The 12,015-nt window shown below is 44.1% G+C and overlaps 1 protein-coding gene across 2 annotated transcripts in view; it reads left to right on the top strand.

The window, feature by feature from the left end:
• The window catches only part of LOC117216279 (protein abrupt-like), a 67,605-nt gene extending 55,869 nt beyond the window's left edge, over positions 1 to 11,736 (top strand). For both annotated transcript variants that reach the window (XM_033462862.1, XM_033462863.1), the window contains one exon: positions 8,527 to 11,736. In XM_033462862.1, the coding sequence (XP_033318753.1) occupies positions 8,527 to 9,521 (995 nt within the window). In that variant the 3' untranslated portion in view covers positions 9,522 to 11,736. The remainder of the gene's footprint in view (positions 1 to 8,526) is intronic.
• The last annotated feature ends 279 nt before the right edge of the window (positions 11,737 to 12,015 follow it).

The following is a 12,015-nucleotide window of genomic DNA, read 5'->3' as shown; positions in this document are numbered from 1 at the left end:
CTGTCTCTCTCTCTCTCTCGCTCGCTCTTCGTGGAGCTTCACGAGAAGGCTCGTAAAAACTTGGTTCTGACAAGGGGCGTCGCGGTGGAGGTGGATGCGCACGAGGGCCACGAGTTCGTAGGCAACAACGTGGGCCACCTAAATTAAACTTTTCTCTCCCGGTTCTCTCGCGCCACGTCCCTCCCCACCTCTCTGTCCGTTCACCGAGCCCCCATACATCAGCCTGTCATAAACCTAAGCCGTGCCGAGCCGCGTTCGATGTAACCGATCGTTAAAGAAACTTCGCTACCGGAAACCAGGTGTACCTTCCGACGGGAATAACCGTTCGAAGGAACTCGACGCGCGGCACGCGGGACGGATAAAGAGCGAGGTTATTGATCGCTTCGAAATTGCTCGACTTCCCGAGGAAACGCTAAACTGGGCCTATTGAAAAGCTGAAGCTTTGCTCGAACTTTCGCGTCGATCTTACTTGAATTTACAACGCGATAAAAGGAGAAAGAAGACAGAAGGAATTTTAATATCGAAAGAATCTTTTATTGGATAAAAGGAATATTGGTAATAATCTTTGCATCCTTGCAGTTAAGAACAAGATCGTCTTCGTGAACTTTCCATAAAAGAATTCTTCCTTCAAAAAATATGATTTTCCTATAGAGATTGTTAGAAAATTTTATAGCCAGTTGAAAGTTCGATCGATCAAGGAAGATTATCTTTCTAGAATTTTCATAAAAAAAATCTTTCCTCAAGATACAAAATTTTCGTGCGAAGGGAGAATACAAATAATTAGAGAAATTTATAGCCGGTTGCGAGTTTGATTGACCGAGAACCAATGAAAAGGATCCTCCGCGAAAGGAAGGCTACAGTGATTTTCCCCTGATTAGTCCCCCAGGGAGAGTCAATGGCCGACATGATTGAAAGGATCTAAAGTTTCGCCCGCGTTAGAGAGCCCACTAGTCTCGATGTATTCGTTGGTATAGAGAATTATCCGGCAGTTTCATGACGATACCCACGCGGTCGTTCGCGGGATCGACGTTTCCAAGACATTTCGTTGCGTAAGAGGAGACAGACAGCGAAGAACTTTAGCGGAAAGCCGAAGACATCGATCTTCGACTTCCCTTCGGCCAATCAGCGTGCTGACTGCTTCTTGAGAAGCGGCTCCTCGTTAATGCAGCGCAATTCGTCGGAGCGACGCCGCTAATGGAATGGCGCAATCATCCCAGCCTCACTACTGAAGTTCCTTCCTCGTCAACACCGTTCCTTCCTCTCTCGTCTGTCGCTTATTAGTTTCTTCCTTTCATTGCTTTCGTTCTTTTTTTTCTCTTTCTTCGTGTTGGACTTCTAACCTCTTCGTTGTTTCTCAGTTTTCTCAATTTACATCTGGCTCTTTTTTTCGAAGTAGAACGTTGTTCTTGTTCGTTCTACTTCCATTCCTCCTGTTGCTTTCTTCCATCTTTTTTTCTTTGGAATTCTTTTGTTTCTTGATGTAATCCATCCGGATCTATAGCTCTTAGGCGAGAGTAAAATGTTTCAATTTTTGAGATATTTTTACGATATCGATGAATAAACATTTTCTGCATTTTTGAATAGTCGCTACTATAGATACATCCTGTACTTCTCATCGTCTGTCTATATTTCATAGCGCTTCTGTGGTCCTTCTGTCACAGGACCACCATTCCATTTCTACCCTCGTGCTTTCTCTTCCGGTTCGACGTCCCTCCCCATCCCCCGTCATTCCCGACGTTCTATCACTCTCTTCCGACCGATCGGCTCGAAGGTCCGTTGTAATCAAGCGCGCACGTACATTTCCCACCCTAATCGATCGAACTCGCTGGTACAATTACTCAGCCGACTGTCTTACGTGATTCTATCTCGCGTAGAAAAAGTTTCCTCATAATTATTCGAATTTTGCTCGGTTCTTTACTTCCACGGTTACTTTTACGGTTCCACGTGGCCTTTCTATATTTATTCTATACAGTAAAACGAAATTCTTGTAAGCAAAGCGAACGTGTTGCGCTAACTGTATTTTGTATACAGAGTATGTGGTAACTGGTGACATAATCGGGCAAGGGACGAATCCTCATGAAAAATACGTCAAAAATATAAATACTTGAGTAGAAACTTACAGTTAGTGTATCGAATTTTCGAATTTTCAAGCAGATTTTCATTTTTCTCGAAAGGAGTTTTTCCTGCGTTTTCGCGGTATTTTTTCATGAAAAATTACACCTTACTCGGTCTTACTATCAGTTACCAGACACACTGTATCTAATGGTAATAAATTCGTGCTACCGGCAATAAAGTCTCGATTCAAATGAAAAAGACAGAAAACGAAGGAATTGGATGGTTGAGAAAACCTTCCACGCGATTCTAGCGCAGGTGTCATTTTTACCACTCGTTAGCGCGTTTACTTTCATCATAGATAACAACCGGTATTTCAAAACCGATTCGTGGCTGGAACGTGCAGCGTGACCTTAATTCCGAGCAGAACGCGGCAGAGCCGATACGTAAATCATCGTTGAATATGGTTTTCCGGGTGTATGTACCGTTCACGTAATTCTAATAAATCGGCTCGTCCCAGCGCTGTAAATCACAAGCTGCGCGCAAAACTCTCTCTGTGCGGTGACCGCGGATCGCTTTTTCCATCGTGTGAAGCTTCTTATCCCGGTCATATTTCACGAGGCCAAGATTAATCCTTATTCTCGCTGATTCGACTTGTAATAGACGATCGACGTTAGTACACAATCGTAAATTAAACGCGATTTCATCAGCCGTAAAGTTAATAACGTTTTCGAATAGTGGAGGTGGAGGATCGTCCTCTATGGTTCTCTAAACAAAGTGGCGGAATCCAGAGTGGCGGAATGAATCGGAGGGTGGCACAATACTTATGGAAGACAATTTCGAAGGCGGATACCTGTCACATCGTGCCTGCACATTCTTGCCCTTTTACGTAATGAGACGTGCACGAAAGTGGGAGAGGCCTTTTGCTTAGAGATTCGTAGGAAAGATAGTCGTAACGAGGCGTAGAGGGTGGATCAATACGAGGGTTCTTACGTAGTTCGCACACTCTCTCTCTTTCTGACTGTCTCCTCCTTTCTTCGTACTCCTCCTTCCTCCTCTAACGACTCCACCCTGTCTTTCGTCTTCGCTTATCTTACTCTTACATCTGAAACTCCCTTTTGTCTGAGTTCTTCTCTATTTTTGTTTCTTTTTTTCTTTGCCTTTATATCCTGGCCTCTCCTTTTCTTATTCCCCTTCCCCCTCCGTTACTTTTCTCTCTCTTTCTCTCTCTCTCTCTCTCTCTCTCTTACTCTCTTACTCTCTTACTCTCTGGCATCGAGAGCTTGGAATGCACGAGGACGAAGGTGGCGACGTTGTGGAGGATCATATACATTTCTCTTCTATCTTCTGTCACCTACGATTTTGTCGACGAGGCGCGAGCAGAAGAGCACTTCCGGTGACAGTCTCCCGCGGCTGTCGCTGGACCCGATTGAAAAAGAACGTCTTACGATTAGAGAATAGTCGAGAAGAAAAGGGAACGATCCGACAAGACGGCTTCAGTTTCGATTAACAGGCTCTGAAACACAGTTTAAGGTCTCAAGGGATGGATCGAAGGAAGCGTGCGCAGGTAGCCCGAATTACGCACGAGTTCCGTGATCTATGCGCTGGTTTCGCCACGAATCGACGTAGAGTTAATTTGTTAAACGAGATCAACGTTGACAGCTACAACATCATCAACATCAACAACAACTACAACAACACACCAAACATCCTACAACCGGGCATGCCCTGAGAGTACGAGAGTAGCCTGCGTGCGTGTGTGTTCAGGTATGAGAGTGCGTGTGCATGAAGTGCAGCCTGTGTGCACGTGGCAGAGGAAGAGAGAGAGAGGAAAGATCGATCGGGTACGATATCGTGTGGCCCGAGGGTGCGGAACACGATCGAGAGAGAAAGTGAGAAAACGTTGAAGACACGAGAGGAAGAGAGAGAGAGAGAGAGAGAGAGAAAGAGAGAGAGAGAGAGAGAGTAAGAAAGAGGAAAGGAACACGTGTGAGAGACTGGTCACACGTGTGTGACTAGTGTGTGGGCGTATGTCGGTGAGAAGAGAGGCTTAATGTGTTTGCACGTATATGAGAAGGAGCAACTGTTGTATGATTGTATGTGTTGAGAAGAGCAAAAGAGAAGAACGGACGCTTGTGAGAAAAAGAACGAACGAAACGACAGAGAGAAATAAATCCTGAATGTAAAAGGGAGAGAGTGAGAAAGAAAGAAATGAAAGAGAATCAACTGACGGGCACGTCCTGGTTGTAGGATCGGTGATGCCGAAGAGGGAGGAAGCCGCGATGGCGGCGGTGGCTGCGGCCGCCAGCGAAACTACGCAAGCCGTGGAGAATTTCGCGAGACTCTACACGGCACTGCGCCACGACGATGCTAGGCCTCTCTGTCGTTACTGCGGCAGAAGCTACTCGTCGCCGAGCAACCTTCGGCAACACGTGAAAAATGTCCACTCGAATTGGCCGCCGCCGGAGACGTGGCCGCAGTGCAACGTGTGCGGGAAACGGTGCAAGACCAAGCATTACCTGATCAATCATCAGCTTCAGGCGCACGGAATACACCAACGGCCCAGTTTGAACAATCCTAATCAACAGCAGCATCAGTCACCCTCTTCGTCCTCCTCATTGCCATGAGTGCGGTCCTCGTCGTCTGCCGTCCCGTTCTCGTCGAACAGCATCCACAAAAAACGATCCGCGACCAGATGAAGTCGGGGGTTGTTCTTGCATGTCATTCGTCGATACAGGATGACCGTAATTGGTACAGAAACGAATCGAGATTTTCGATCGGATTATTTTAGAACTCGAAATGGTCGCTGTCATTGTATCCATGATAGATATTATCCGGTTTCGGTTCGATTTCAGTCGGTTTATCGTCGCGTTATTTTTACAAAAGAGAAGATATTCGAGAAAATCAGGTTACGTCCTGATTCGTATTTATACATAGAACGAGGGAGGTTAAAACGGTTAAAGCGTGACGTTCGAGGTGTGGTCGCCTGTATCAGCGAGGTCACATTCAGATTCCTATTTTCTACAGACTTTAAGCAGATGGCAGACGAAGTGATCAAGAATCCTTGCCATAGACAAGGAACTTTACCGTTTTACAGTGTAACGAGGTACGCTTAACGTTCCACGATCACGGATATCATACGTAGAAAAGACAGTATAATAGACACGGTACGAACGAAAGGTCCGTAATAAGATTTCCGGCAGATTCGAAGATAGACGTGGCAAACATGGAAAATCTATCGAGTATAATATGCTCGATCGCTTACGTAAAGTAAAAGGGGTATTTTCTAAGTTAACACGTAATAAAGAACGCTTACACACCTCCGCCACCTTCGAGCCAAAATCCGCGTGGATCTGGTTTTGGAGTCGACGAACTATAATATCCGGGGAAGCGTGTTCAGCCACCCCACGCATACGCGCGCGTATATTCACAGAGAGAATCGAACGGTTTCCGTAATAATCTGGCACGTGAGATTCTGCCGGGACACGTTCAAGCGTCTCTACCGTCAGTATTCGATTTACGCGGTGATTGCGCGAATTCCGTGCAGTCCTCTGTCTGCCAATTGCGCGCGATATCGAGCAGAGAGAGAGAGAGAGAGCAATTAGCGATCCGCCAGATATACCAGTAACCGGTAACTATTTGCGGGAGACGTAACCTCTCTAGATATTCCGCATGAATCAATGGGGTGATACGGGTGGGTAAGGATTTACAGGGGAAATCCGGGGGGTCGGAAGGCGGTTTGAACACATATTCGCGCGCTTTGGTACTCTCTGTTTTTATTAGGGAGGGGCTTGGGTTTGAGTTTATGATGGTGGTGGCTGGTGGTAACGTTGGTGTGGTGGTGGTTGCAGATCACGGGCTCGATGAGGCAGAGGGCGCGGCTTACCACCACCACCACAGCCATCACCAGCAACATCATCGGCATCGTCATCATCATCCACTATCCGTTCCTCCTCCTCACCATCATCATCAGGCGCTACAGGAAGACGACCAGCAGCAACAGCAGCAAGACCAGTCGACCACCACCGCATCCACCACGAGCACCACTACGACCAAATATCAACGGAGCCCGGCGGACTACAGGCAGCAAAAGATGATACGCGATCATCATCAACAGCACGGTTACAGGTGTCCCCTTTGTTGTAGGATGTTGCTGGATATCAGTACAATGAGGGCTCACTTGGAGCATCATTATCCGCGAGACTCGCCCACATGTCCCGTTGCCTCTTGCGCGAAAACATTCTCTCACCCTAACAGTGTGAGGAACCACATGCGTTTGAAGCATCCGGTGCAATGGGATCAGATAAAGACGCTTAGATGGACTTACGTCTGATAAAGAGGCAACGAACGATCGCTGGCTGTCTGTCTGGGTTACATTAAAATCTCGTAGTCATTTTATTTTTCTTGTCGCGCATATCCGATTTCGTATTTTTTAAATGTTTTATTTTTTCTTCTCGGTTGAATATTGCTATCTGTTCTTCGTTTGTTTCTAGAAGTACCTTGTTCGGTATGCGAATTTGAACGCGGTTTTTTTATTCCCTTTGTCACATCGTTTCATCGATCCGAGCACACGTGTCTCGGTATCTGTTTCTTGGACACAGTGGAGGGTGCGTTTCTACGAAAAGGTCTCGCGTGCCGGAGTCTATAATCGTTCGAAGGGGTTGTATACGCGATTGTATGGATTGTATGGATTGTATGGTAGGGGTTGTATGGTAGCAGCGGAGGAGGAGAGGAGGGTTGAGAACGATTTCGAGGCGAGTTACGTCTAGGATGACATTGTCCCTTTTTAGTGCTTTATTCTCGAGACGTCGCACAACCACCCACCTCTTTTCCTGACAATTAATGCCCACTGAGAAGCGCACACTTTGTAAATATATTCGGGAGATTATTATTATTATTATTATATATATAAATAAAAAGAGATGAAAAGAGAAGGAATATATTATATATAAATAAATAAATATAAATATAGAGAGAGAGATATATATATATATAAATATTAAATCTATATATATATAGAAGAGAGAGAGAGAGAAAGAGTTGATTTTGTATAAAAAGAAAAAAAATGTACGAAACAGTATTTCTAGTAGAGCCTGATTAAAGAAAAAAAAGAAAAAAAGATAAAAAGGAAAAAACTGTAGTCACATCAATAGAGATCGTGTATTAATAAGGTCGACGTTGTTTGTAAGACTACGATGTTGACGATAATATAATTAATGATTAGGTTAACGTATCTTAAACAAGAGAAAACAATGTTCCTCTAAAGCTGAGTAAGCCAGCCTTACGTTAACGAGCGTAGTTTTTAAGGAAAAGCGTAAAACACGAGTCGGGAAAAGTTTTTAGTCTACGGGCGAAACATAGTCGAGTTTATAACAGTAGAAGAACGGAACGATAAAATATTGGGAAAGGAAAGAACGGCGCGTGGAAGAAAGAATGTTTGAACGCGTATCGGGACTAGTTGTGCGATGCTTCCGTAATCGTTATTCGATGAAACGCGCCGCAATACGAATATTAATACGTATATTTACACGTACACACACACGCGTAGAGAAACATAGAATATACGAATATATATTGAAATGACAGACGATATAACGCGTCAGCGAACGTTGGAGAAACGATCGACCAGCATACGATGAACAGTCGATTCAAGAACAGCGCCTAGCCTTATTTTTCTACAGTCTTGTGTTTTTTCGTCAGTATTCCCTAGGTAAAGAATATCCCCCGATCAGGTTAAGTTTTTTCGACACACCGATGTACGATAGTTACTAGAGGATACGCTGCGAATAAAATTACGAGGAAAATATATATAAATATAAATATATTATATATTCGCGTGCACGAGTTGTTGGTTGCGCAAGTGAAAAAGAAACGATCTCTATTCTTCGTAGATACGACGATGGTGGCTAGTCTCGAACATTCGTTACGATCGATCTTTTTATTTTCCGGTAAACTCGATATCCTATAATCTTTGATTTTTAATTTAACAAGTTGCTCGATGGAAATCCCTTTCACAAGCGACAGCTCGTGCCACGAACAATGTATAGAGCATCATACGCACTATTTTAGCAGATACTAGCGTACGTAAGATTATACATAAGACACACGAAATGAAGTATATACTATTTAAGTAATGCTTTGTACAATAAAAGGTATTCAAAGAAGCTGACGTGGCTCGTCAATCTTCGTTCCAATGGATCCACATTTGTTCAGTTTACCAAGCCAAGACTATATTATGAGTTCTACAACGGAACAACGTTTCTTTTTCCTTAAGTTCTCTCTGTCTTTCGTTTTCTATTCAACGTTTATTTTTTTATTTCTTTCCATGCTGTTTAATTGGCTGGGGCTTGCGCTACTCTTAGCTGCAAGTTTCTCGGCAAAAAAAAAAAAAAAAAAGAAAAAAACGACGACGACAGATGACTTTCACTCGGAAAACTCGCCTTCATCAGCCTTTTGTTTGTCTTCTTTTTTCAGTCGGTCGCCGCGGTTTGGACATGATGCGGGTTCGCGCCACAGATCCACGTCCCTGCCCGAAATGCGGTAAGATCTATCGATCTGCCCACACATTGCGAACTCATTTGGAAGATAAGCACACGATCTGTCCCGGCTATCGTTGCGTTCTCTGCGGCACCGTGGCGAAATCAAGGAACTCTTTGCATTCGCACATGTCGCGGCAGCATCGTGGAATCAGCACTAAGGACCTACCAGTACTACCGATGCCGAGTCCGTTCGATCCTGAACTGGCGTCGCGCCTATTGGCCAAGGCGGGTGTCAAGGTGAGTCCCGCGGAGTTACGAGCTCGTGCCAGTCCCACGGGACCCAGAAGGGGTGACATGAGACTGGAGATACCTCGAGGAGGCGCGCCATCTGAGGCCGGAAGCAGCATCTGCGGCGGGGACGACCCGGAAGACCTAACGCTGCCGCTCAGCCTGAGGTATGGATCGCCAACGCCAAACAATAACACTGTGATCACCAAAGTAAGCGGTAGCAACAGCGGCATTAACACCAAAAATTCGACTGCGACGGCGATTGCGGCCAAGTCTTTAGACACCATGCACGGCAGCCGTGAGCCAAATACGGCTCCTCTTCATCCACCCGGACATCTTCATCCGAGCCATCATAACACCAGCGCCACTGGATCGGCGATCATCGATACGTATCTACAATTTATCGCGGAGAATTCCGGATTGACCACAATGGGACTTAGTGCAGAGCAAGCTGCTGCGGTAGCGGCTGCACACGCGGCTAAGATGGCTCACATGAGCGCGATGGATAAATTAGGCAGTCGTGGGATCGAAGATTATCCTATGATCGGCAGAGATGAGGGTCGAGGACCGGGAGTAGTGCACGAGGATCGTCAGGATACGTTGCAGGATAGGCACGTTGGACTTTTGGACGAAGGCGAATCGTCCGGTGGCGAAGAAGATGACTTCAGCGAGAACGAGGAGCCAGAGATCGTTAAAGAATAGATGGCACGTATCTTCCGACCAGATTTGGTGACACGTGCCTCAATTAAGAAGTGATGTCTGAAGAGACGTGTCCTGTCTCTTGGATCCAGCCACGTCCTCTTCCTTCACGTCAAATCCATCCACTACCTCAGTAGAGACTTACTCCTGTTTTCTTTTCGTTACGAGAGATGGAACGCTTTTGATTTTTTTCCAAAGAAGGAAGAAGGAAGAAGTTGAGAAAATGAAGTCACTGCAGACCACATACGTACCCATGTGTCTTTGGATTGGAGAACGAATTCCTCCTTCGTTACAGAGAAACAAACGGAATTTTTCGTTGCCCACAGACACACGTACGCTTTCCGGGAGGATATGTGTGTGAATACACATACACATGCGTATATGCGCGTATACAGTTTTTAGCCTGTTTAAAATATTCCATCTGTCTACCTCAGTGAACACGATAAACGATAAGTAATGGGACAGACCAAGACGAATGAATCTCATGAATCATGAACTTAGGGGAAAGTAATATGGTGAAACGATTGGAGATGAAGAGGTCTATCACCATGGCTATTCGACGATGTCAGTTGCGCTACAGCAAATGTTCAAGTGAAAAAGATATATTGCGATGAAAATATTGTTCATGGTATCAACGACTGTGCTTCTATAGGATCGCAGACGAAAGTCTCGAATCGAGAAGCCAGGCAACGCCAAGGAAACTGTTTGATCCTTTTTATTTTCTATAGGTAGAAGAGAAAAGAGAGAAAGACAAGTAAAGAACAGCGATCGTAGCGTGTACGCAATTGGCGCGATGATATTACTATTATATTACATCATATTATTATATATAAATGTTGAGGAAAAATATATATTGTCTAGATTTATAGAGAAGTTAGTTTACAACGGCACGTACGTACGTACACGGATACACATAAAAAGAATGAATAATAATAATAATTGGAGGGGAAGAGAATATTAAAGTAATGGCTAGAGTGAATACGTGTAGCGCCAGGGTTAGCACCCTTTGTATTTTTTAGAAGAGTGCACTCACCTGCAAACATGCGTATACAAGGCACTACGTACATTAAATACACTCTCACACATACTACATTTTACTTTTTAACGTATTGTGGTAATACACATACACATATACACAAACGTATATACATGAAAAGTTATGTATTATCGCGTGATTTAAAATTACGTGCGGTCGTGTTTTCGCCGATTAAGAGTCGCTCTATAGAAGTGCGACGATTATTGCGATTGTTAATTGTCTATTCGCTTTATCGTAGGGAAAGAGGCGGAATATGAAACAGAACGATACCGGGTAGCTCAACATGTCAACCGGCAAACAAGAAATCTTAATGCTGGTTTATGTTTAGCGAAGTCGGCCAAACTTTCTTTAATAGCCTGGAGAGAATTCTTAGGACAACGTGATAAATGGTGTCAGGATTCGAGATAGAAAAAGAAGGAGATACTTCTTACACAATCCTCGAGATGATGCGTTTTGAAACTGGTCAGTTGAATTTGAAATTTTGCTCTGTTTTGAAATTAGAATTAGATAAAGTAGCGCGCGAACTAGGAAAAGAAGGCTTTGACTTAGGTGAATCATAAAATAATCGAGAACAGGCCCTTCTTGTCGTTCCTTTCGTCATGCGGAACTCCTCCCCCCCCCCTTCGTTCTTCTATTCAATCGAACCTGTCGATTAATCGAACTGGAAACAAAAATCCATCCCCCAGGGCTTGCCATGACCTTTCTAGTACTTAAGTTCTTTTTTTCGGCTTGGGCGATTTTCTTCTTTCTTGAGGGGAACGACACGATTCTTTCACCCGTGGACGAGATCTGCTCATAGACGATTAGTTGCTCGTGTACTTTTTTTTCCAAAAGAATAATGAAAGTGAAAGAAGGAAAAATGTGATGCAAGGGGACTGATAGTATAGAGTCACGAGTAGAACGAGAACCACGATCCATCTTTTCTTCATGTTCGTGTTGCTTTTGCTCCTGGAGCATCCATCGAAGTCTTTTTCCGCATTCTTATATGTCTTTGACTCATCTCGATCAACGATTTTCTTCTCTCAACTTGCGTTATTTATAAACTGGTCGATATTTCTTTTCCAACGAATTTTCGTTTCACGATAGGTATATGTAGGATTTTTAATATTATCGTATCTCGTTTGAATCATGCTCCAGAATTTTACAAACGTGATTCTCGTTCTTCGAGTGATATGTAGGGTGGAGAGCGGAAGACGAAAAGAAAGATAGAGGAAGAGGCAGTTTCGAACTCGTAGATCGCAATTATGCGCGCGATTTCGTGTTTAGGCTCGAAATGTATAATACTAAAATGGTTCCTACTAATTGAATACATACACGAGCTACTTTGATTTTATGGTATACCTTGAGAATACATATTATATATATATATGTGTATATATATATAAATATGTATGTATGTATGTGTGTGTATATATATATATATACATACACACGAATGCGCGCGCGCTCGCGCGCGCACAT

This window comes from Bombus bifarius, unplaced genomic scaffold (assembly GCF_011952205.1).
Source record: "Bombus bifarius isolate JDL3187 unplaced genomic scaffold, Bbif_JDL3187 scf7180000010271, whole genome shotgun sequence".
Classification (NCBI taxonomy): Eukaryota; Metazoa; Arthropoda; class Insecta; order Hymenoptera; family Apidae; genus Bombus; species Bombus bifarius.
This window is presented reverse-complemented; position numbering and strand designations above follow the sequence as displayed.